Source organism: Haliotis asinina, chromosome 5, assembly GCF_037392515.1.
Source record: "Haliotis asinina isolate JCU_RB_2024 chromosome 5, JCU_Hal_asi_v2, whole genome shotgun sequence".
Taxonomy (NCBI): domain Eukaryota; kingdom Metazoa; phylum Mollusca; class Gastropoda; order Lepetellida; family Haliotidae; genus Haliotis; species Haliotis asinina.
This window is the reverse complement of record NC_090284.1, coordinates 37,229,437-37,257,101: the sequence shown is the minus strand read 5'-3', so window position 1 is coordinate 37,257,101 and position 27,665 is coordinate 37,229,437. Positions and strand designations below refer to the sequence as shown.

The 27,665-nt window shown below is 40.7% G+C and overlaps 1 protein-coding gene across 1 annotated transcript; it reads right to left on the bottom strand.

Annotated features, from left to right (window-relative positions):
• Positions 1–61: 61 nt before the first annotated feature.
• Positions 62–26,600, bottom strand: LOC137284275 (broad substrate specificity ATP-binding cassette transporter ABCG2-like). Its single transcript, XM_067816025.1, has 17 exons — positions 26,221–26,600; positions 24,498–24,557; positions 23,599–23,713; positions 20,587–20,739; positions 19,764–19,921; positions 19,371–19,522; positions 19,069–19,176; positions 13,396–13,456; positions 6,563–6,671; positions 6,353–6,418; positions 5,899–5,984; positions 5,062–5,151; positions 4,714–4,838; positions 4,154–4,308; positions 3,575–3,664; positions 2,617–2,678; positions 62–1,901 (listed from the first exon to the last, which is right to left on the bottom strand). Exons 1-17 carry the CDS (start codon positions 26,466–26,468, stop codon positions 1,751–1,753), a joined length of 1,989 nt encoding a protein of 662 aa, XP_067672126.1. The 5' UTR covers positions 26,469–26,600; the 3' UTR covers positions 62–1,750.
• Positions 26,601–27,665: the final 1,065 nt, after the last annotated feature.

Sequence of the window (27,665 nt, the reverse complement as noted above, 5' to 3'; positions counted from 1 at the left end):
GTGACAATAGCACTCTTGCCATTAACAGGCAGCTTGGGTTATCTGGGGTAATAACGGTAGATATAGATAGATCGTCTTTATTTCCTCCAAAATTGAAGATACATGTGCACGATTTAGCAAATATTACATTTTTACGAAGTACAAGTGTATGAAAGTAATACAATACAAAATCACATGATATGTATATATAGGGGAGGTGACTCTAGTAACGTACAGAAAAACCGCCTCCATTCATGAACAACCTTACTTGTGATTTCTGTTTGTTGAATGCAAAACACTTACAAAGGTTGTAACATCGACAAGAACAATAACAAAGTTAAATGTTCGAGCTGCTGCATCCTGTCTGGAGAACAAAAAGGAAGGACGTGTTTACAATGTCATATACATATGTGCCACACAAGCATTATTTCCATTGTATAGCGAAAGTGTGACACAGATAACCTGAATCAGTAGGAGTTATTACCCAAGGCTTGTAACCAGCAGCTGGATTGCGCAAGAGAGAATATTTATGTAGACTTACTCGGTAGTTAAGTTGAGAGGTAACGACGTTTGCTTCAAATTAAGATAAGTGTGAACATATTCATATTCACAAGTGAGCTGTAACATAGGGGTGTAAAGGAGAGGATTTACACTTGAGCATGTTTTGAATGCTATACGATAATGCTGTCGTAAAATCTAAGAAACATGCCACTGACTGTTCCACATGTGTCCAAATTTCAACATAAAGGAATGTACTATTGTAGAACATTTTTCACCATTTTCCACACCTCTCCATTCAAAGCCTATGATATACCATATACATGATTATGATGTTTCCAGTCTTATGCATTACACCAGGTGTTTCAGCTCTGACACAGGTCTTGATAAGCTTAGTGACTGTCACACGGGGGAGCTAAAACTACACACACAAAAATCTGTGAATACAAATACCTGAAAGCTGATTTTTTTCTTAGGATCAAAGATAATTTGCTGAAGAACAAGATGTCAGGTATACCTAAATATCACATTACGCTTCTACACTACGCTGGCACGTATCCAACCAAATAGACCATACAAAATGAACCAAATCATGTAGGGACAAAGGTTTGAATACACAAAGACAAAAGCAAAGGACATTCAGTCGTTCTCAGGATAGACTACTGAGGTGGAAACAACTGTTGCGATGGCGATCGTCTGATGTGACCAACTATTGCACTACTATAAATATAGTTTATATGAAATGAAAACAAGTTGAAGTAGTTTCAGTCTCTTTTAATAACTGACAAGAAACTTGAAACCCAGATCAAGTAAAGAGTTAACGGTTAACAGATGGATAACTCAAAATCAAACTGAAAGAACCTGGTACTTCCTGTATTCTGCGCTGCGCATTTATCTGAACTGTCGATAAGTACACATACTATCGATGCATCGATAGTTTTCGTTTCTGTCATCGGTTAATTGCTATCGGAGACTCAACAACCGCAATCCATCGATAGTTCGATGCATCGTTACAGTAATACACCCTGTATACTATTCAGTTCCACAGAGGAAAGTAAGATGAGGAGTTATGTCTGCCAGGTTATACGTGTCTTAAACAACATGCTTAGTCTTGTATGCTGCTGTATACTAAACCACATATCCCCACATCAATACATAAAAATATATACAAAAGTATAGTCCCCTGATTAGGCCCACCAGTACATGATGAATGTAGCTTTCGTTTGTACTGTAAGTCTACATACACAGATATGTCGTTCGGGCTGAACATGTATTATTTGAGCTTCTTGAGTCGACGCAGCTGTATATAGGACAGAAAAAGAAAGCCAAAGGACAGAGCTGCCAGTGCCACCTGGGGTACCCACAAGTCCCACATCGTCTCGTAGGCGATACCTTGCTGACTGAGATACTCGTCCCCTGATGTGCTGTGGGAAGATACACATCCATTGACATACATGTGACAAGCATACATACTATCAGGTGAACAGGATGTTCATACATCACAGAATAAGAAATGTTTTTGATGGGAGATGGCTTGTTTTTACTGTGAGGGGCGTCTTAAGCTGGGAGACAGCGTTAGTACAATGACTTAGTTCTACCCAAACTAATAATTATACCTCTGCAATATAGTGTTCATTCCTTCTGTCCGTCTGTCAGTCCGTCCTTCCTTCCGTCCCGAAACGTTGTCCGGAGCACATCTCTTAAAGGTTACATGCTAGGTTCACCAAACTTCACACAGATGTTAATCATTGATGTGCCTTTTCACTATTTCAATTTTTTCAAAATGTTTTTGTTGTTGTTTCCATGGAAACATGACTTTGTGCAAAACTGTGTGATGGTTACCTGGCCACAGCATATCTCCGAAACTAGGTTCACGAAACTTAATACACAAGTTAATCATGCAATAATTTGTGATTATTCAAAGTGTGATGTAAACTTTTCACTTTTCATAGTTATTTCTTTTAAGTTTAGTACAGTCAAGGAGAAGGTCTTGCAAGCTGCTGATCTTTGTCACATTATATATCAATATCAGTCATTTCCATGTCCCAAAGTGGGAAAGTGGCGTATAGTTAATTTTTGAAAGTTTAGTAGAGTCAGTAAAGTAGAGTAAAGTAAAGTAAAGTAAAGTAAAGCACTCACCAAGTACCATTTGGCCCCGTGTCACAGAAAACCTCACCAGAAAGCTCATTGATGCTGAGAGCCTGGAACAAGCACACGCCAAGAGATCATTCGACAGTGAATCAAGTACACACAGAGTGATCATTCGACAGGGACTCAAGTACACACAGAGTGATCATCCAACAGGGACTCAAGAACACACAGAGTGATCATTCGACAGGGACTCAAGTACACGCAGAGTGATCATCCAACAGGGACTCAAGAACACACAAAGTGAACATTCGACAGTGACTCGGTTACACAAAATGTGACGATAAACTAAACATCATTCATCAGACAGACAAGCAGCCACATGTGATAATCACATGTACTTCATTTAGCAGGGGGATACGCACTCACATGATATCATTCATCAGAGAGACAAGCAGTCACATGAAACAATGAACTAAACACCACTCTGCTGTCTCGCCAAGGATGCGATGAACATCATGGTTAGGTTGGAACACAGACACGGGACTAAATATATGCAACAGCTTCACGTCAGGAGTGATGAACATCGTGGTTAGGTTGAAACACACAGACAGGACTGCGTGTATGCAACAGTTTCACTTCAGGAGTGATGAACATCAATGTCAAGATGACCTGTATTCATGAGGTCCATGTATGCATTCAGATCAACGCTATGGCTGGACTTCAGCTTGATTATGTGTGGTCCCTCTATACACGGGTATCCGCTGTGATAATGGGATCATCAGCGAGAATTGGAAGGAAACTGGCATGGACATCAAGTCATGTTCATTGTTTAAGGAAGGCCCTTAGGCAAGTGCCACACAAACACAACAACCATTGTGACAACAGTTGCCAGAGGTCTCTCGGCTCTACTGTGAAGACTTGCCCTCTAGGTGACAAAACCTGGACAACATTAAACCTAGTGTTACTATCACTGCCTCTGAATACCACATATATTTATCATACTTACATCAAGACTGTATCTGAAGATACTGAGCCACTTCAGCCACACCAACCAATCAACAATGGAGCTCAGGTTCACCAGCAGTCCACTGAACAACTGAAACATATCACAGGCAGTTTACTTTTCCAAATCCTCATTGAAAAACTGTAATGCAGAGCTTGCTGGCTTGTACTGCTAGACAGGTTTGAACTTTAGACCAAACACGTTAGGCGAAAACACGACCCCAACTACCTAATTAAAAGACCATTTCTCATAAGAGAGAATAGGACCTTGATGTCTAACAACATTAACTTTGGTATTGTTTACATTGACTTGCATGAATTTTGCCTGATAAAAATATTTCAAGGCCATTAATCTGTATTTGCAACTGGTTGCAAGTACCTGGAAGGGTTGACACAACATCAGCAAACGGTAAAGACAACGCTTTATGCAGAACAGGTGTAATGAATACTTCCTTGCCACCTTTATTTTCCGTCACTGTGTAAACTGTTGCTAAAAATCATGTACCTTCCTCCTCATTACAGGAAAATATGTGTGTAGCAGCCAATAGTAAGGAGAGTAGTGTTGGGAACTATGGATACTCACCATCATAAATACATAGCACAGAGCGAGGAGGAGGTTGGCGACTGCGAAAATGCGGACACTTGCACTGACAACAAAGGCTAATCCTGAGGCTGCTAGTGTTGTTAAAAATAGGTCCAACATAAAGTAGAAGAAATAGCCAGCTGCACTTCTTAGACCTGCAACGTAGGGAGATAACATCTGTAGAGTGGGAATCCAGGTAGTGACAAGGTAGGGAGAGGACCTGTCATAACACCTGTAGAATGGGTGACCAGGTAGTTACAAGGTAGGGAGAGGACCTGTCATAACACCTGTGTAATGGGTGTCTAGGTAGAGACAAAGTATGGAGAGCACCTGTCGTAACACCTGTATAGTGGGTGTTTAGGTAGAGACAAAGTATGGAGAGGACCTGTCATAACACCTCTGTAGTGAGTGTCCAGGAAGTGAGAAGTAGTGCTGCATAAGGACTCTTGTTTTTAAGTAATATCACAGACCCAATGCAGCTCATTGTCAATAAGGGTTATTTCAAACATTAGAATGAACACAGCACAAACACACCAAGGATCTGGTTGAGATGCACCCACCTATCATCCAGTAGACAATGGCGGTGAAAAAAGTTACTGGAACCAGTCTCATGGGAATAATATCACAGAAGACTTTAGCCAGGAAGTAGGCCGACACACGGTAGAAGCCACTCACGTTCTCGTGCCTGTAATGGCAGAGCCATACTGTCAAACTTTGTATCTTTCGTCAAGAGGTAAATTAACCGTAACTAGGGGTTTGTTGTTTGTGTTTGAAACATCAGTAAATATAATAGGATGCACTAAATATATGGTAAGTGACAGTCATCAGAACTATCCTCCAGAAATGACACAGCCAGTAGAATTATAATGACTTTAGCATCAAAGAGACAAAATATCTTTCAAGCTTACATGAAAACAGCTCTCTCTTTGATGAAGAGCTCCACTGCAGACAAGTTGCCAAAAATCTGGTTCATGATGATGAAGAAGAACGCCCCCACTCTGGAAGCAAACCAAAAACATATCCACGACTAAAACGGATCTTCACAACAAAGTTAAACCGAAATGACAGTTTTGTCTCCGCTACATGTAAACAGTAATTACAAAATAATGAAACAATCAACATATCTGTATGGCAGACCTGTGAACCAAACTTATACACTTAGGATACTTTAAATAATGAACTACGCCGTCATAATTTACACTTCTAAGTGATTGTTCACGCAAAATTCTAAGGATATTAAGTCCAGTGACCAAATGCCTTAGGAGCTTTAACCACCGAATGACCAGAAATACACTTGATACTATGTCTTCGTCCTGACTTCGACCACTGTTGTCGTATCATGGATAATTGTAACTCATCTGTCAGGTCAGTGGAGACATTCGTACATCATTTCTCAGATCCATGGAGACATTCCTACATCATCTGTCAGGTCCATGAGACATTCATACATTATCTCTCAGGTCAATGGAGACATTCGTACATCATGTCTCAGGTCCATGGAGACATTTCTATATCATTTCTCAGTCCATACAGAGAGACAATACACACAAGGGAGGGGTCTAATGGCAGATGAAACAAAAGTGCCACGTCTCCTGACTCACCATCTCTCGGTCCATACAGAGGGACAATACATAGAAGGGAGGGATCTAAAGGCAGATGAAACGACAAAGGCAAGTCTCCTGACTCACCATCTCTCAGTCCATACAGAGAGACAATACATAGAAGGGAGGGATCTCCTGACTCACCTGTTCTGAATCCCTGCTGATGCAGTGTTATCCACATCAAAGTAAATAGCACCAACAATCAATGCAAAGATAATCATCACGACCACCTGAAAACACAGGTGAATCGGGAATGACAAATACCATTAACTATTTCAGAAACAAATCCTGAACAGTAAAAACTTGACATATGTGAAGTTCCCAAATGAAATATCTAATCAGACACAATTATTTATCACGTTCCTGTCTTTGAGTTACTGTAAGGACATAAACGAGTAACATAGTAAATGTACTGTCCCTGTGTTTCACGTTTAGATGATTGCAACTCTCTTACATTAACATAGTCTCATAGAGGTCTCAGCACTAACATTGCTTGGTGGAATTGGCACGGATCATAGAGATGAGCACCTCAGGAGAAACCTGAGAACAGATTCAGGAGACCTAGAAAATACACCAAAATATAAAATTCGGCTTTCACCTGCAGTATGGATGTCTGGGGATTTCGGACGATATTTCTTATTGTTCTTCCCGAGACAACCATCAGCTGAAACATTAACATCATTTAATATTCCTGTTTCTCGTGTCAATCAAAAAATAAAAACTGCAGGGTTAGAAAATAAAAACTGCAGGGAAAGAAAGCTTAAAATATGTTGATTTTTGCAGAGGGAATGAGATTTGTAATTTGTACCTGACTGAAGAAAGACGTTGCATAGGGCACTCGTGGCATCCGAACAATTGTGCCGTTCTCATCATCCTTCACATACTTGTCATAGATCTCCGTGACCTCATTCATCAGTCTGGAATAATGATGCATTAGTTAGGCCTAGTGAACGTTATTTGCACCTAGAAGCTGGATTGTTGAACATCTTTGTTACCAAAGTTTCTTCGTTCTACAATCATCAGTGGGCGAGTGAATGGTGCAGGGTGACTGAACTGTGTACTGTGGCGCTGGATGTAGCACGAGACTTCAGCTGCTTCTTTTGTCATTGCTACTTTTGTATGATGGTCAGCTGATTAATGTATCCGATCAGTTTTTTTACTTTGGGTGAACAAGATGAATTTGAATAAATGCACACAAAACTTAGCTTTAATAAAGTTTTATCAGTTTTGTACAAACTGGAACCAGGTCACCCAATGTGACAGATTCGACCCATTTTATAACATGAATCTGAAATGTGGGGTTTTCAGCGTTTCCATTGAATAGATAGAGTTCTTCTTTTAGCCTACAAAAAGAACTTCACTGCAAATCCAAAGACACATAACTGCATTGTATATGGTGAATGTGGCAGATTTCCTTTGTATATGAATTCTCAAGTAACATGTTTTAAATATTGGTTTAAGATTCTAAATATGCACAAACAACGTCTGCCAAAATTAGCTTACAATATGCTCTTAAATCTGGATAGCTTGGAAAACATACTTGGGTAACTGATGTCAGAAATTTATTATTTTCTCACGATTTGCGTTTCATATGGTTGTGCAGATGGCGATGTGAACAGGTTTATTAATGAATTTTGTGAAACGTTTAATCAAGAATGGAAATCCAGTGCTTCTCGCCAATAATCGGTCATCTCTTGTTTTTTTGTTTTGGAGGGACATGATTTACTTTTCGCTAGAAAGACCTATTCCCAGGTTTCACTTTTCCTATCTTTATGTGAACATCAACATTCAAATGATAGATGAGTGTTTGAAATCTTTTGAATAATATCGTTCTAGATTAAGCTCAAAGTGCAGATGTTGTCCCTTGTGGGATTGAATCTGCAGCTCTCAAACTCTTAGGCAAACGCTCTACCGCACGGCCACTGGGCTAACGAAGGTGATGGGGTTAAATTGTCTACTTATAGTTCCTGTCATTAAATTGATTTTACGCGCTATTGTGTTATTGTTACAAAGCTTCACTAAATGAACATCTACATTGTAATTATCCGCCATTGACGGTGTATATTTTAGAGAAAACACTTCTCCTCGGTTTTGGTAGACAATATAAAACCGGAGGGGGAGGGATTTCCTGACGCGTGTTTTCTTCACCATGAATTATGACAGAAGTACCTACCAGACGATTTTCTTGCAAAACAACCTCTATATGCATAGATATATTTGTTACAAAGTTGTAATGAACATATTCTTGTTCAAATGTCTTTGCATATAAGGCATGCATTAGCAAAAGGAGATTTTCTCATAAAACGAATTGTATGCCCTGAAATATATATGTAAATATCCAAAATATTCCTTTACCACTGTAACCCTCATGTTTATAGGCCGGAAGCCTTTCATTCAACAAACATCTTTTTTACTTTATATAAACAAACATTTAATATCTCACAGACTGCTCACACTCGTGGCACACCTAACCTCACAAACATTATATTCAAACACTATATTCAAGTTTGTAAAAGCATAACAAATAAACATTACTAAATCTCGATTCATAATGTATGAATGAAACAATCCACAAACATTTCATATTCATTCATATATTATGAATATGAAATGTTTGTGAATTGTTTCGTCACGAGTACTTCACAGGAAGACAGAGAAAATCCATCTGTGGTTTCTCTTCATAAACAGGTCCCTAATCTGTTCGACTTGAGATAATCAATAAATAGTATCTCAGGGCATTTTGTATGGACATTTCCACGATGCCTTTGGTGCCAAGCAAGACGTGGAACAGTGATATTTCCACGGCTATATTTCTTGCGTCATCAATACTCTTTCTGACATTGCTGATCTTTTCTTTGATTGTGTCAACGTGTTAAAAGTACTCCATGTTGGTTAAATATTTCAAAAATTTTCACATTATTTCAATCGTCAATCTTTAACTATAAAATGCCGCTTTTGTAAACACAGCTAGAAAATCACCGGCCTGTAACAGCAAATACGCTCAGCATCAGCCGAAGCCGGAAAGCTTACGTAATAAATTACTTCAGAGGCCAGTGACGCTACTTTCGAAACCTGTCACGCAGGCAGTCTCACAACGGCTCTTGTCGAGGAGCTAAGTCAACCATCACATTATGTAAGCTCAAACAATTTGCGGCAGACCACAATAATTCAGAACTATCGTCCCGCAACGAAGTGTAGCGAGAATCGCGCTGGATAAAACGCAATGTTAAGTAAGGGTCGGACTACGAGTGCCCAAACTAGTTTGCAACATTGATTAGTCTCTCCAAATTGTAAACACTTAGTTATCTTCAAAAGAAAGCAATCGTTCCCCATTGTTGTTAGACACCTTTGTCGGCAAAAGTCAGGATCCTTTAAAACGAGGCACGTTCAGGTAGAAGGCAGTTCCATCTCTGCTTCAACTGAATGTGCTGTTCTCGTTTTGAAGGCTAACTCCCTCGACATCCAATATTCCCCGGGATCAACTAACGGGTAGTAAGCACGCCGTTAATCTGGTGGAGAATCCGGGTATAGAGTAAGTGTAATAAATATCTGCATCTCTCTCTCAGTGGCCTGTATTTGGCAGTAAAGGTCACTAAATAAGCCTGAACGTGATTGTATGAAGCATCCCCTGAGCAGTGATTCGTCAGTCTTCATCCCAGGACCAGTTGTCATCCTCAGGATATGTGATCGGATCTAGAAGTGCTACAAGGGCAATACAAACGTACTTGTACAGCTCAATAAATGTTTCAAAACATGTATGTCTTTCGACCTTTCTCGTCTACTCTGTGAACCTTTCACAGTTAGTATATGTCCAAAGAACTTTAGCCACTTGGGTGAAGAATAAGAAATATAAAAAGACTCCATCATGTTCCTGATCTCTGGAAGCTTACAGGAGGAAGCAATGCAGCAGGTCATTACTACAGTGAAGAAAGAGGGCCAATGGCTGAATACTTTTTATTATTCTTTGTACCCCAACTTTTGATGAGGACATACCGGCAGCGCCATCGTAGGATTGGCCTCTATTATTGGTAACATCGAGTCCACGTGACTGTTGCCGACTGTTGTGTGCCGTTGATTTTGCCTCGCCAGTTGATCTTTCCAAAGGATAAGAAATCCAGACACATATCCATGATCTCTGGATTGTTCTCAACATCATCTGGAGGCACAAACTTCCTGATTTTGCCCGGTTCTCCATCAGCTACGACAGAGTACACTGCTCCTTCTTTACATAAACTTTGTTGTTTTGCCGAATGCATTCAGCAATGATGGAAAGTATCTCATTCTGGAATGGTTGCTTTTATTTTGTAGCTTTGCAGGTGCAGGTGCAGGTGCAGAGTGTCACTTGATTCAGACATGAGTTGCAAAAGGGCCATTAAGTTTCTTTTATTGAGGGCAGTGCTGGAACCGTTATCTCTGCGACCTCTCATAGAATATTTTATGTCCACAAAAGAATATGGCCTCTCAGTTTTAAATCCTAGCAGTTTTAACAGTCTCAATCATTGGAACGAATGATGTTATTTTTGTTATTTTTTTTGTACTAATGATTGTTTTTGTCTTGGTCTGGACTACCTACCGGAAGTCTCAAGACAGGTGTCTGTTTCAGACGTAATGGATCATCCTCAGTAGGAATCAATGCCACACAATGGATTGGTTTAAACATTGTTCCTGGGCGTGAACAAAGAACTCCATTTCTTGACATGAATGGAACCCTCTTGACATCGGAGGTCTTGTCATTAAACAACGGTCTAATTGTCTGATTAACTACAGTATAGACACAGGTTACTGTCGCGTTAAGAATGGATGCTAAACACAGGACGTGTATCATGGAAGACCATGATCTCTCATTGCATGCTTTTACGCCTCAAATCCCAATACCTTATGCATGTCTCTAGTGGAATCCAAATGTGGTGTTAATGCGAAGTTAACATAATAATTTAGGTTGGCTGTCAAAGAGATGAGTTCATGTTGAGTGTAATAATTCGCTTTCAAATAAAGCTCTAATGCAGTAAGCAAACCCAATGGTTTGGACCTACCAGCAATACTGAAATACTATTAGGCAAACAATTTAAACCCCCAAGAATCTTCAAAGCGGTGTAGTTTGACTCACATTCTGCTGGAAGAAGTGCCAAACTGTAAGTTGGGAAATCGGTGAAGAGTACAAATGATCACTGTTTCAATAAAGGTCCGATATCGTCCATATTTTCGGAATATACAGCTTCTACAGAATACTTGTCCCCTCTTCCAAAACAATTTGCCAAATGTTTCATTTTATCCATAGTTTGCAACTAGTAGACCCGATTTTTTATTTAGCAATGAAGTAAATGATGCCAACACCTGGAACTGAGCACACCGTCACAACATAATTGATTGCATCATTGTTAGTTCTGTCTACGTTCACTTTCACACATATGTCTCGTGGCTCCATCGCAGCAAGGCGTTGAGCATTTGAAGACACCTAAGGGTTTCATTCATCACCTTACCACATACAAAGATGTTTGAGACAGGTTTGGTGTACCACGATCACCGTCCTCCCAACACATGGCCACATACAAAGATGTTTGAGACAGGTTTGGTGTACCACGATCACCGTCCTCCCAACACATGGCCACATACAAAGATGTTTGAGACAGGTTTGGTGTACCACGATCACCGTCCTCCCAACACATGGCCACATACAAAGATGTTTGAGACAGGTTTGGTGTACCACGATCACCGTCCTCCCAACACATGGCCAGTTTCCATGCATTGGTAATTTCTTACGCCAAGAGGTGTTAGCAACTCTACACTGGCATGTGTTAGTCCAGATCTCAACCCTATAAAGCATGTTTGGCATATTATGGGTTGCAGAGATATCCCCTAATACAAAATCTTGTAAGAAGTCCTCCGTGAAAAATATAACGGAAAAGCTCAACATCTCATAGAGGTGGAGGAGGATCAAGAATGTTATTCAAGTTAGCAGAGATTACATAAGACACTAAAAGTGTGCTCAGTTCTTCATATGTATGTGACTGCCTATGAGAATTTAATGATAGAACCATGGGTTAATTGTTTGTCATGTTTGCTTCTAGGAATAGTCCTTAATCGTTATTTTAGTATTTTGATTTACTATTAATCATTCCGTGAGGCTACATTTATAGAGACATTAACTTAAAGGTCACATGCAACCAAAAAATCAAACATAATTAAAACACATTTATCACTTATTCATGACACATAATATACATTGCTGCTTTTAAAAAAACAAATAAACAAAATTATAAGCGTACAATCGCGATTCAAAAGTGCAATATTTCGTACTTGGGCTTACTTCCCCCGAAACGAAGCCCTCGGGAGACCAAACCCAGTCACAGCGGGTGGATATGCACTCAAGTGTAACGACGGCTTCCGATTGGCTGTTCCATTTGCTGATATGCTGAGGGTTCATTGTGTGTACAGAAAGATGACCTGTTTGATGGGCATTTTAGAAGTATGGCGAGTCACAAGAAAGTGAGATTCTCTATTGATAACAACTTCTTTTTGTGTACTTGATGCGTCGTTTCAGTATGGATTCATATACTGTTGTCAAACAAAATCATACATACGAAAAGAAGTCGTTATCCATGAAGAATGTATATAGAGATGTTGGGTTTGGAAAATACATGTTCTCTGAATTTGCGCTCGATCCAATCAAATATCATGTCAGTAGAGATGGTAAACTAGTGCGTGGCTGGAATCTGTCCAAGTACAAAGCAGGACTTGAATGTGACAAGAGTTTGCACCAGTTTCCGTCAGATCCAGTCATCCGAAAAAAATGAATGTAGTTTGTTTGCAACCCACCGACACAAAAACATGTCATGTGTATCACACGTGCCTAATTACATAATGTGGCAGACACGGGACTCGGGTGCACGAGTCATAAATCAACTTATTTTCTTTATGTCGTATAGTCTGATATGTGCTAAGTTCAAATTGCACGTGGTCAATGATTGAAGCTGTGTATTGCATGTTGTCTTTAGCAGACAGGCAGACAGACATATAGGTGTGAATAAACCAGACACTGAGCTTTCTCTGTGGCAGAGTCTGCTTACCACAATCAACAAGTTAATTTACGTAACGAGTAGATTATTTACTTGTTTGTGTACACAACCAAGATTAGACTACTGCTCACGACCACAGACGCTGGGCATGCATACTGTTTCAAGCTCCACGAACCTATTCAGTGCGCATGCGTTATGGACGCATCGCAGCACAGCTGTTGAAACCAGTTCCCCCCCAGTGCTGGGGGGAATTTAGTGAAACGTTTGAACTCCGATTTCGCGGGCTTTTCTTTCATCGCGTTTTTTCAACTTTATAGGTTAAACTGGCATTTTTTATGATTTGTTTCGGTAAGTGCATACCGAAAGGTACCAGAATCTGCAAAGTTGTGTTTTACGTTGCATGTGACCTTTAAACTGAGATTTGGATAAGTTCCTTTGCTATGTTTCTGGTAACATATTGATAGTATAAAAAGATGTGTTTTGTGATACTTTTTTTCATGTGTGTATTTTACACACGCTGACGTTGGTTAATACTAAACCTTTGAATATAACCTTCATTATCTCTGATATGACTATGTATTTTTTAGATAGTTCAAACGTTATTCTGTTAGTGCAGTATGCTTACTTGTCATGCCACTGTGACTGTCTGAAACTCTGTACAAGACTTTCTTGAAGATTGTTGTTTTCTGAAAAATGCAATTTTTCTGATGTAATTGGTGTTTTATACTCATCCTGTCCCATATTTAGTGCTTATCTCCGTTTTCCTCCGCGGTTGAGTGGAAACCTCTGTCCTAACGTTTCCCCAAACAGTCCACACTATACAGACCCGTATTGGGCCTTTGCCTCCTTCCCGCCACTGCGCCCCATATGACTACAGCCATATTGCCACTCTCTCCCTCAGGAGACCCACTATAGGTTGGGAGGGTCTTCAGTGTATGAGTCAGGATAAGTATGAAATATCTATTTAACCATAGAAATCACATTTTTCCTTAGCCTGACTCATACTTATTGCTTAGGTGGTGATGCAGTCACCTATTTGGATTCCCTGTGACTGTCTGATCAAGTCCCTGTCTGATCAAGTCCCTGTCTGATCACATACCTCCTGAGAACTCTTCTATTGTCTTCTAATTCTCCGACAGGTTGAGCGGGAGACCACCTTCTCACAAGGAGTATATCTAACGATTTAGTGGATATTAAAGACACAATGAGAAGTGTAGGTTTTAGCTGTCTTGAAACGACCCATATGCCAATAAATGGACCACTTTCAAAACTGAATCGCATCGCCCATGCGCTCACTCTCGTTTGGTGCTGATGGGACAAAACCCCTACGTTGGGGTCTACGTCATTAAGGGTGAGTTTCAATCCTTTCTATCTCTATCGTCTGGTCGGAACTGTCAATTGTTGTGCCACGACGAGCAGTCCGAACAGGTAGGTACCAGATACATCTTCCCTGGCGAGAGATAATGGCTGACAACGACAGTCTCTAATCTCCAAAAAGAGCCTTCTATGATAGATGGTAGGGCTAAGGATGGTAGGACTTAATGCGGATTGGTAGCCCTGGGCGGATCTAATCATCCTGCTCTGTATGCTGGTAATATGACAGCTCTTATCCATAAGGAGATGACAGTTCTGGAGACTTCTGTGGATGTTTCAGTCGACAACGTGATGAATAGACGTTGAATATTCCTTCATCTTGTAGCAGTCCTTTTCAAATATACATATATCTTAATGACATAATGATAATTCTATTACGACTTCAGTAAATACTCGATTGTGATTGGTTAATCAAAGTCATTCAGAGGTATATAATCACGTTATATACCTGATTTTCCAACACATTATGTACTTGTTTAAAATCTGAATAACGTGTTGTGTTGGAAAATCAGAGATATATAACGAAATTATAATAGCTCTAAGTTTGATTTAAAATCGAAACCGTAGCATGAGGTGTTAAATACACAATTTACAGCAATTATAATCTAGGGGCCATGTTATATACCCCTGATTTTCCAGCACAGTATGTTTATCTCCGAAGTCTTTTGTGTCGTTGGGTCCTAATACGGACTATAATGCCGGAATGTTTACTTGTCTGTCCGGCTGACCTGGTAGTTGGATTTTTACTATAAAATCCAATCTCAGGCTGAAATGAGTGAGTGAGTGAGTGAGTGAGTGAGTTTTAGTTGTACAGCAATATTCCAGCCATATGGCGGCGGTCTGTAAATAATCGAGTCTGGACTAGAGAATCAAGTGATCAACAACATGAGCATCGATCTGCGCAATTGGGAACCGATGACATGTGGCAACCAAGTCAGCGTGCCTGACCACCCGATCTCGTTAGTCGCTTGTTACGACGAGCATAGTCGCCTTTTATGGCAAGCATGGGTTGCTGAAGGCCTATTCTACCCCGGGACCTTCACGGGTAGGCTGAAATGAACTGTTGGGTGGTCTCCGACGTCTAATCTAGCTCGGCCAAAGTCTAGAGCATGTATTCTTGACAACCTAGCACCTGCAGCCGGTGCGAGTAAAACTAGCATTGTTTTTGCATTAGCAAATCAAAATTGTCTTCCATCGGAGGTTCATAGTCGTGGGAGAACTACGTTGAGAACACACGCCGGAGCCTTGAACTTCATTTGTTGAATGACCGTAATAAGGCGATGAATTCAAACAGACAGACAGGCAGACATACAGACAGACACTTTATTCGGTAATATACGGGCTTATGGCCCAATTTACAGTTGATATATAATGTGTTTATAATGTCACTTGAACACAAATTAGATTTAACAAAGTTGCAGTTGAATGTATAGCAAGAGGATTTTGAGATGTTAGTAAATTTACCATTAACATATTGTTTCTATGGACATGTTTAATACGTGGAAGATATCTCTCTGTCACATCTTTATATTTATCGCAAACTAATAATACATGAAATTCATCTTCAATAAAACCAAATTTACAGTTTCACATTTAATTAGATCAATACCGTCTTGTTCATGCCTTCTGGAAAAATTGACACTGAAATTGTGTAGGGAAAGTCTAAATTTACACATGGTTCTTATCAAATCCTTGTTATCTAATAATGTTAAATATTTTTCTTGCTCTATAGCTGATTTTATCGAATTATAATGACATAAAAAGGATGAAGATGAAATACTATTGAGCCAATTTTGACAATACATGTCTTGTAATCTTTGTTTTAATGAGGATAGAAAATTCGGGAACCTTGGTGAGTTTTACTTCTGAGTTCAATTGTTGAATTGTTGGTTTATCCAACAGTTTTGTCAGGTCTGGGATCCACGTTCTCGAAGTCCACTAGTGCACGACCAAAAGCAGTCGTAAGACGTTTGTCTCAGGGATCTTGTCTAGTACTTTTGGCTAGTAGAGCTGGTGATGGAAATAAGGAAACGTCCAGATATTCCCGTGGAATGGCCAGTACATCTAGGGGCCATACTATGAGACGTACGTCGTTATTTGCCGACTGAATCGAGTTGCAAGACCGATCTATGAGCGGACATCCGTTACTCCTTGAAATGCAGTTGAAACAGATGAAATGCTTCGATGCAGATGTAGCATCCAATCCGTGCGGTTTGAGTGTCGAAAAGATGGTGTGCCGAAGAGGATTAGTGAATGTCCTGCTCTTACAGCGTTGGTATTCATTGTTTGGGCTGATGTTGTGAGCATTTGATCTTTCGAATCCTTTGAGACGTCCTTAGAACTTCCCAAATAGCTCCATAAAAAAGATGGGAATAGCTCATGGCCATAATAGCATATGGTTTTGTATACATATCCGGTCATTGTCAAGATGCAAGGAGACCTTGATGAAGTAGAAAAGGTGATTCCAGCCGAGGTAGAACCCATATGGTCAGAAATAAATTCTTGTTCTCTCTTCTGAGGCGCTATATCTGCATATCCTCGGATATTGGAGGCTCCTCTTGAATTGTACCGCTGGAATTGGTATAGACTGATGAACAGGTCGATCCAAATCTTGAGTAGAATGTTTCTGTTGCATAGCCAACATAATCTGTCCAGTGACGTTAACGTTAAGTCTGGCTCAGTCGGAGTGAAATGCTGTTGATTAATGGAAACATCTCAGTAGAGAATATAGTTGGTATGTTCGCGAACGATTCCTGTCGAGGCATCATCAATAAAGGAGGAGAATTCACGAATACTGAGTGATGTAGAGCCGGTGGGTTTGCCAACTCTGACGTCTGACAAGTTCCTACATAGGTGGAAGGTAGGGAATCTGGGTTCCCGAGCGCCGACATTGTAGTTTGCAGATGTTGTTGTGTAGTGTGCACCTGGGTGTGTTCTCGAAAGTAAATGTCTGCGATGCTGATCTCACAGTGACTTCTGCTTCGAGAACCAGATAGGTCATCAGCTTCTGTCAGCTTCTTCGTAGCCTTCGCGAAAGTCGGATTATCATCAATAATATCTTTTGTCTTATGTACGTACAAAGATGGAAGAGAAGACGCGTGATAATCGTCATCGAAGTCATCACAATGAACGTGGAAATATACAACTACTTATTGAATAAGGATTCTGACAATTGTGTACAATTTATACATCGTGAAATAGTGGTACACGGAGTAAAAGTGCAAGGGCACACAGGGTGTGCATCAGATGCAGACAGCTGGTATCTGTTGACAAGATCGCATATGTCACAGCATGCCTGTAATCAAAGTGAGAAAAGCCAGAAACTAACACCATATATTGATTACAAATTCATCGTTAAGATTGCCAAAAGATATGAGAAACCATCAACCTTTGGGCCCAACTTAACAGAAACTAAGGCTGTAGATGGGACCCGAAGTGCCAGCTCTACCGTCAACGTGGGCGACTGAGGAGAGAGTGACAATGTGGCCGCGGTCAAGCGGGACGTAGTGGCGGGAGAGGAAACATGGGGCTCTGTAGGGGTGAATACAGTTTTGGCTGTTCTTGGGAATATTAGGACAGACGTTTCCACTCAAGCCTTTTCTCAGGGAAAAGGAGATAAGCAATAAGTTATGTGTCAGGATAAGGAGAAATTGTAATTTTACATGAAATTTAAGAATGCAGAGAGTCATTTGCCCCTGTCAGTACCTTACAGGTGAAAGTGAAAATAACGAGAGTATGGGACTGTAATAGAGAAATAGTGAAATGACAAGGAAAAGGGGAGACAACTCTGTAGCAAGGAACCCAGTGTATGTGCGGGTGCGTTCGTGCGTGTGAGGTAGTATCTCAAAAGGAACCGAGAACTGGTTGGGTCTATATTCATAATTGTGCAATGGTGGACATCTAGGTATGTTGGACGGACTGACAAGTAATATCAGTTACAATACAATAACATAAACAAATACTATTACGAAGTCCCTGTGTCAGTTACGGTTGTGAATATGTGTGTACTTAAAATTATTGCAAGATATGTCTCCACATTCGATTTCAGCTCACATTACTAAGAACTCTGCATAATATTAAAACAAGTTAATAATGTCAACAAGACAAAGGAATACCAGGGCTTTATATAAACACACACCGTTAGAGACGTTTTACCAATGGTTCCCAATCTGATAAGCATTTCCAATTTCAACTGAGTATCAGTATATTCATTATCCATTAATTCTGGATATTCATATAATTCTGATATTACTGCCAGATCACTGATAGCGTTAATCATTTGGCTGACAGAATCTGTCACAATCATTGTTATATGGTTTCAAAATTACACACATTTATTGTAATCAACGCGAAACTTTTTCTATGTTTTGTCTTTCCTATTTTACACAAATACCTCGACTTATCCGGAGCCCTGGATTACAGCAGTCACGTCTGAACTGAAGTGGTTATATTATTTTTTTGTGCAATAGCAAATCATTGGAACCCCATTTTGAAACACACTACCAAAACGTGCAGGCTTGTGTCAGCTGGATTCCCTTGGATTCAAACTCAATCACTGAAGCTGGGATTGGGAAAGGCAAGGGCCTCGGGCCATTTTCCACATCAGAATGACAAATGGCCCATTGTCAACGTTCTCTTTCCCAATCCCTGCTGAAGTAAGCTGATGTTAACAGATACAGTTACCTGGCAACACAAGAAAAAGACTCAGCATCATCACTAATCATCAATAATGTAAGCTATGCAGTAGAATGGCCCTGTGGTTGTAGAGAGAGACATCCCTTGGCTATGTCGATCCAACAGTTTGGGGTTCATATCCCATTTTCTGGGATAGTGTCATGCTTTAACAATTGAGTTTCATGTGAGTTTTAATGTCTTCAATCTGCTCTTTTTTATTTTTTCCTTAAGACTGCAAGATTCCACAAACCATTTTCTTTCTTGTCTGGGGCCTCAAAGTTATCAGTGGTATTGTAGTCGCCGTTGAGGACGTCCAGGAAGAAGTCCGGAGGGTTGTTGTGTTCCTCACAGATATAACCTGGATGAAAGAAATCTCATTTATAACTGCTCTCTGACTCCATGACATTTCTAAATTGAAAAATATTTTCTCATGGAAATAATACAGAAATTGACATGCGTGAACTGGTTAGTATGCTCTGCTTCTAAGAGCTCAGCAGACATGTAAGTAGAATGTTCGATATGAATCCTGAGTGACAGGAAGCTGGGACATACCTACTGACTGGAAGTACTCGAGAGCCTCAGGTGCAGCGCCATGGTAGACTACCTCACCCCCCGACAGCAGCATCAGGTTGTCAAACACTTTGTATATAGAGAAGCGAGGCTGGTGGATCGAGAACACGATGGTACGACCCTTCAGGGCCAGTCTGAAGTAAACAAACCCCTCTGGTTTAAGGAAAAGACGACTATTTTATATGGACTGGTGTTATTAATGTATACTTTCTGTTGGTCTAGCATACAAAGGGTACTTTATACCAATACTGTCTGATCAAACAAGTAGCCATTTGTCGTTGGTCTATATTGGGATTTTTTTCATCTTATCCAATAACAAAAATAGGAAATTGTGCATGTATGTGTCTAATCTGTGTCATCTCAGTTCCTTCTCACCTTCTAAGCAAGTACATGACTGCATTTGCCGTGCTGGCATCCAGGCCTGTGGTTGGTTCGTCCAGGAACAGCACGGGAGGGGAGATAATCAGCTCCATACCGATGTTTGTTCGCTTTCTCTCACCCCCAGACACACCCCGAATAAACTCATTACCAACCTAGATGAATAATATCACTAATCACATTAACAGCCAGCCATATGCGCAGATAAACTCATAATCAGCCCATATAAATATTCAAATAATCATATTACTCTCAAGGGTTATATTCGTATAACCCATAATCAACCTTTGTAGCAGTCAAAACACTATGTCATGAAATGTGAAAGTGTCCAATGCCCAGATTCGACTACACAATATCATGGAATGAATGTGAAAGTGTTCAATGGACAGATTCGACAACACACATGGGGCCATATCAATGGCTATGGCAATGGCTCAGCCAATGATGTTAATCTCACCCTGGCGCCAGCTACAAACAATGGTGTTAATCTAACCTAGATAGCTACCAGCTACAAACAATGCTGTTACTCTCATCCTGGTGTCAGCTACAAACAATGGTGTTAGTCTCACCCTGGTAGCAGCTACAAACAATGATGTTAATCTCACCCTGGTGTCAGCTACAAACAATGCTGTTAGTCTCACCTTGGTGACAGCTACAAACAATGCTGTTAGTCTCACCTTGGTGACAGCTACAAACAATGCTGTTAATCTCACCTTGGTGACAGCTACAAACAATGCTGTTAGTCTCACCTTGGTGTCAGCTACAGACAGTGATGTTAATCTAACCCCGGTGGCAGGTAGAAAATTTTTTTAAATCTCACCCTGGTGTCAGCACATTGAGTCAGCCCCAGTTCGTCTATCACAGCATTCACACGGGCATCTCTCTCCATCTTTGTAGTATCCGAGGGTAACCGCAAAGCTGCTGAGAACTGGAAATTCTCTCTCACTGTCAGCGTTCCCATGACGACATCATCCTAAGTTTGAATTGTAAAGCTAAGTAAAACATCACTATCTGCATACAAAGCAATACTTGTTTACAGTTGACTTTTAGAAGAGATTTGCTGAAAGGTCTTATTGATGACGTTGTTCACACCTAAGAAAAGGGCCAGAATCTGCATCACCATAGCTCCAATGGAGACACAAGGATGTTTGTACCGGTAACTAAAATTAGTTAAGTACTAAGTGAAAAGGTTCAATGACTTGTTGCCATTTAGCTAAATTAGATACAAATTAATGCGACCTACACTCACTAGAATACACTGCCAGTGCCAAAATACTGGATGTACAAATTGTCATTATTTTGTTTGTTAAAACTGAACATTTTATGGGAACCTGCATTCTTCAATAAATGTCTTCGTAGGTTAGATAGGGTGGTATTCCATGACCCTTGTACTGACATGCTTCACAAGCCGTGACAGTGGTTAGACAGGGAGGTATTCCCTGACCTTTGTACTGAGATGCTTCACAAGCCGTGACAGTGTGTTACATAGGGGGCTATTCCCTGACCCTTGTACTGATATGCTTCACAAGCCGTCACAGTGGGTTAGATAGAGGGGTGTTCCCTGACCCTTGTACTGACATGCTTCACAAGCCGTGACAGTGTGTTACATAGGGGGCTATTCCATGACCCTTGTACTGATATGCTTCATAAGCCGTCACAGTGGGTTGGATAGAGGGGTATTCCCTGACCCTTGTACTGACATGCTTCATAAACCGTCACAGTGGGTTAGATAGAGGGGTATTCCATGGCCCTTGTACTGACATGCTTCATAAGCCGTCACAGTGGGTTAGATATAGGGGTATTCCCTGACCCTTGTACTGACATGCTTCATAAGCTGTCACAGTGGGTTAGGTAGAAGGGTATTCCATGACCCTTGTACTGATACGCTGCATAAGCCGTCACAGTGGGTTAGATAGAGGGGTATTCCATGGCCCTTGTACTGATATGCTTCACAAGCCGTCACAGTGGGTTAGATAGAGGGGTATTCCCTGACCCTTGTACTGACATGCTTCATAAGCCGTGACAGTGTGTTACATAGGGGGCTAATCCCTGACCCTTGTACTGATATGCTTCATAAGCCGTCACAGTGGGTTAGATAGAGGGGTATTCCCTGACCCTTGTACTGACATGTTTCATAAGCCGTCACAGTGGGTTAGATAAGGAAGTATTCCCTGACCCTTGTACTGACTTGCTTCACAAGCCGTCACAGTGGGTTAGATAGAGGGGTATTCCCTGACCCTTGTACTGACTTGCTTCACAAGCCGTCACAGTGGGTTAGATAGAGGGGTATTCCCTGACCTTTGTACTGACATACTTCATGAGCCGTCACAGTGGGTTAGATAGAGGGGTATTCCCTGACCCTTGTACTGACATGCTTCATAAGCCGTCACAGTGGGTTAGATAGAGGGGTATTCCCTGACCCTTGTACTGACATGCTTCATAAGCCGTCACAGTGGGTTAGATAAGGAAGTATTCCCTGGCCCTTGTACTGACTTGCTTCATAAGCCGTCACGGTGGGTTAGGTAGAGGGGTATTCCCTGACTCTTGTACTGACATGCTTCATAAGCCGTCACAGTGGGTTAGATAGAGGGGTATTCCCTGACCCTTGTACTGACATGCTTCATAAGCCGTCACAGTGGGTTAGATAAGGAAGTATTCCCTGGCCCTTGTACTGACTTGCTTCATAAGCCGTCACGGTGGGTTAGGTAGAAGGGTATTCCCTGACCCTTGTATTGACATGTTTCATAAGCCGTCACGGTGGGTTAGACAAGGAGGTGATATAGGTAGGTAGGTGGGTGAGTTAAAGGCCCAAAAGCTAGCGGGAAATGCTCCTCAGGTGTGTGCGTGCGTGAGTGCGTGTGTATCTGTGTATCTGTGTGCGCTGGGACACACACCTCTAGATCCGCCACTGGAAAGGGTGGTATTCAATGTATGAGGGGATGTGAAAACGTAGAGAGTCTAACTATATACAGTCTTCCAATGTCTGTAAAGTTTCCATTTGTTGTGAAGGAATCATTAGCAAAGCCACATCGAACGTTTCACATGCGGTTGTAATGTGGTTCACCTGATATGAGTAATCACAACATATTGGGTTATAATATTTGTAAAATATTTGCAGAAAATGAAAATGATATGTGATATAGTACTTCTTGGATATGACAATACCATATAAAACATGTTCAAGATGGTGTTGAATGTATTCCCGTCATAATCAACAGCCAAAGATTTGGATTGCTTGATTTAGATTTAGACAGGGGCTGTATTTTAAAGACACCCCCATCTTTCACAAACACTGTGTCCAGATATTCAAGTTGGCACTGTTAACAACACATTGGGAGCTGACAGTTGTGTGACCATTCAGTATTTAGCTTAAAACCTTGGCATTATGTATGAATAGTGAAGATATTAGAATCAGATAGAATGTCAAACAAAATGGGGATCGTGAGGTTGGTACATAGCAAGCAAATTCGCTTGAGGTTGACAGTTATTATGTAGATAATTATATTATAAACGGCTGAATTTATATCATTGCCGTAGTGAGACTCGATCACTACTGTTTGTCATTCCCTCGTACACTTTCACCTGTCACAAGCCATCGCTGGAATGTTTTCCATGAACCTTGTACCCGCATTTTACACAAACCGTTTCATTTGCCCAGATAAAGAGACATCTTAGTTCATTTGCCCAGATAAAGAGGCATCTTAGTGATAGCTTGGAGTCCTATCATAGCTGATCCCGTTTAAAACCTTGGTGAAAGACATACATGTGTACATACTGGTAAGTGCTACATGCCAGTGTTTCTGATTACGTACCCACCCATAAGAGTACCTACCTGCACAACATATCCCACCATGCATTTGAAGTTGTCAGGGGGTGGGGCACCATCCAATAGCAAATTACCTCTAAGGCCAACTGGGTCTTTTCTGCCGGCCAACACATCTAGCAGTCTGAAACAAACACGTCTAAATATGGCACACATGTCATCAACCACGTTCCCTTATATCAAAGTGTTTATCCGACATTTCTGTCATTACATGCACACGCACTCCAAAATTACTGTCATCCATCATGTATTACACAAAATGGTGATTCAACGCAGACATGTATATAGCTATCAGCAGTGGACTGACAAAAGCCCCATAGGACCGAAGCCCCATACACAAAAGCCCCTCGGATAAAATCCCTAATGGGCAAATGTCCCATAGCAAAAATAACAATTCTCTGACTGACTTTCGGCTTCTCCAGTTTGGCTTTTGTTTGTGGGGCTTCGATCTTGCGGGACTTTTGCCTGTGGGGCTTTTGTGAGACAATTCTACCAGCAGCCTCCTTCACAGTGGTTTCATCAAGAGGTGAAGTCTATACCTCACAAACTTATGGAGAGAAAGTGAAAGTTATTTTGTGAAAGGCTCTGTTTCCAGCCTCTGCAGCACACAGAAGTATTGAATGTGTTACCACTTTGCCCCTGATGTTACATTGTGGACACTAAGAAAATATTATCACGTCCTCAACACTAATTTTCTGAAATGATCAGGGGTTGTAAAATAATGGATAATCGAAAGTATCATGAACGTTGTGATATTGAGAATATTGCACATTAATGTTTGTGACAGATAAAAACCTTAATATTCTCATACAATATGCAGTTTTAGGACTTTTATGGTCTGTTTCTAAATTATTCACAGGGTGTTCTTTTTTGTTGAACATTACTCAAGACCTGACAGAAGTACTCACGATGACTTTCCACTTCCAGTTGGTCCAAGGATAGCATTCATGCCTGGCTTGAAGATGCCACTGAAACAGTAGTGAATGAGTATGGTCTTTAGCTGCTTTTAGCAATATTCCAGCAAAATCAAGGCGAGGGACACCGGAAATGGACCTCACACATTGTTCACATGTGGGAATCGAACAGGGTCTTAGGCGAACACTTGGGCCACTCTACATCACCACAGAAAGATATCAGTAGAGGGCATTTCCCATCACAGTTGCAGAACGTGGTTTAACTGATTAAACTTGCACAAGAGGCATATTGACGTCAGGGACATAAAGGCGCTCATCAGTTGGTATGTGTGTGTGTGTGTGTGTGTGTCTGTGTGTGTGTATGTGTGTGTGTGTGTGACAGAGAGAGAGAGAGAGAGAGAGAGAGAGATAGAGAGAGAGAACTCTCCCACTCATAAGTTTCTTATAACCAGCTAATCAGCGTTAATAACACAAAACGAAACTGCACCCTGGCCCGATAAAAATATCAAAGATTAAACACAGATGCATATCCTATTGTAAATTAAAAAGAATCCAAGATATCTGACCTCTGATACCGAGTGTATCTAATGTGCTTACTAACTTACTAACATATTTATGACATGAAGCTACAATACAGTTTTTGTGACATGAAGCCACAGTACTTCACTTTTATGACATGAAGATACGGTAGTGTGTGTGTGTGTGTGTGTGTGTGTGTGTGTGCAGTGAAGAAAATATAGACTAATTTTAAAAGTGTAATTAACAAACTGATATTTACGAATGTATTTGTTTCAGATAATCAAAACTGATTTGTCAGTGGAAGCCATGTGCTGCTTAAATATTGAGGACAGGCGACCAACTAAGGATCACAAATCTACATAATCAACGTATGTTGATTGCAAAAGCAGAAAGTCTTTATTTCTTCTTCCTTCATAGTCCTTAAACTGCTGATGGCTGTATTTGAGAAAAAAGCATAGCTAGTGCCATAGCGCACTGACTTCAAGAGTTAGAAGAATCAACATAACTAGGACAAAGACACCTGTAAAACCACATATCAGTTTAAGCGAGTCGGAGATTCTGCCTTTAGAGGACATAACCATCATACTCCACTATGTTAAGTGTGAAATCACAGAATGATTGAATGAAACTAGCTTTCAAGCGCATTAATATTTTCAACACAGCCGAACTGATGTTGTACCGTCAAATATGTACCTTGTTAAATATAATAAGTTTATCAGTTGCCAATTCATTGCTTTTCCTTTCAGCCCCAGATCAAGCTCACAATGTCAATCACTGACTTGTATGGTTCAGACTTCATTATGTTTACAGACCGCAGTCATAAAGCTGGAAGACAGCTGAGTGCAGTACCTGTGAAGTTCCGGGCTATCTAACTGATCTTCAGTAAGGTTTGTCCTAAGAAGTGACTAACGGGATCGGGTGGTCAGGCTCTCTGACTTGGTCAGATCGATGCCCATGCACTTGATTCTATGATCCAGACTCGATTATTTACAGACCGCCTTCAGCTTGAATACTGCTGGGTGCGGCGTAAAACTAAACTCAGGTCAATCAATGCTGAGCACTGTGTTAAAAAGCAAACAAACAAACAAAATCAATAAGTACAGATATAGAAACTAGAAACGTTTGCCGAGATATAGAAACGAACAAGGTTGTGTTAATAGAGAACTAGGTCGACAACTGATATCCTAACCAAACTTACTTTAATCCTTTTAAAATAGTCTTCATTTCTGTCCTGCCGCAGCATGCTTTCGTCTTTACTGGTACAGAGTAGAAACAGTTGTGGATGGAGATCACAGAGGACTGAATGTTCTGAGAGCCGCTCAGACGAAAACCTGCCTCGGGGTCGAGGGTTGTTCTGCCATTGTCTGTGGTTCCATACCGTACAGACACACTCCCGTCCACAGGTGACTTGGTAATGAACGCCGAACCTCTTTCTGTATCATCCATTGCAGTTGTCGAGTGGTCTTACTGATTTGACCACAGGCCCTACCCTGAACTGACAGGTCATGGGTAGGCCGATTTTAGCCTGTAGGGGTGTCAGAACTTTACATGTTATGTAGTCATAATCATGTTATCAGTATGGACTGCTGTGACGCGGTCACTTACAGGTCTTACATACCTACACCACCAACGTACACCGGCTGATGGAGGAAGACTTCCCCTTGAAATTTTATTCTAGTAAAACCGTACCACCTGATTATATAATCTTCATCTGGTAAGGATACGTTTTAACATGTTTTAACGTAAAAGGCTGTTCTTCACACAGAAGCGTAGGTCTAGACGCTGTTCGTTCCGCAAGTGACTTAGTAGTTCAGGGGGAGAATCTTAAAAGGGGCCGAGAAATAGGATTTCGTAGCCTCCCCAGTATTGATTTGGTTTGACACTGTTTTCAGTTAGTATGATGTCTTGGGCTCATGAAAAGGACTGTAATACTCTCAGATTGTGGTATCAGGTTTATTTTCACAGGCCATTTTAGGTGGTGCGGGTCTGTGAGCATTTTCATGACATTTGGTTTGCTGCCCGACAACATCTCAAAGTTAATCGTGGATAGTTTTACTACTATCGATCTGATCACTTTCATTTTGACTTTTGTGTATTGCTAAATGATGTAGAATTTGTTTGACATATTTTGCTTTTGAAAATAATCAAAATGGCCGCCATTTTGACCGCCATCTTTAATTGTCGAGTGTTGCCGTCTCGGCAGTTCAATTTACATAATGATTAACACCGAAGGTGCCCATTTACATCCAATGTTGATACTTTTGATGTTTTGGGACACTTGTCACTTCTAGAGTGGTGGCTTGGGCACAAAGCAAGTAATTTTGTATTGTCATGTCGTGGTAATATAATGTTTTACAGCTTACTCTTTGAGACAGGGGATTTTAGCGATTCTCCGACTTTTCATGAAAAATGTGTGGTGGTAATTTATTTGTTGAAAGTTTACATTATTCTTGTAACTCGAATCAGCTGTTTTTGTTTCCTGTTTACTTCTAGAGTGACAGCATGTTATATGGAATTATTTCATATTACCCAGAATTCAAAATGGCTGCCAAGATGGCCGCCATTGTAGTTTTACTACTTATACATAGCAGAGGACTAAGCTTGTAAGCAAGTAAACAAACAAACCAATGTAACAATGTAACA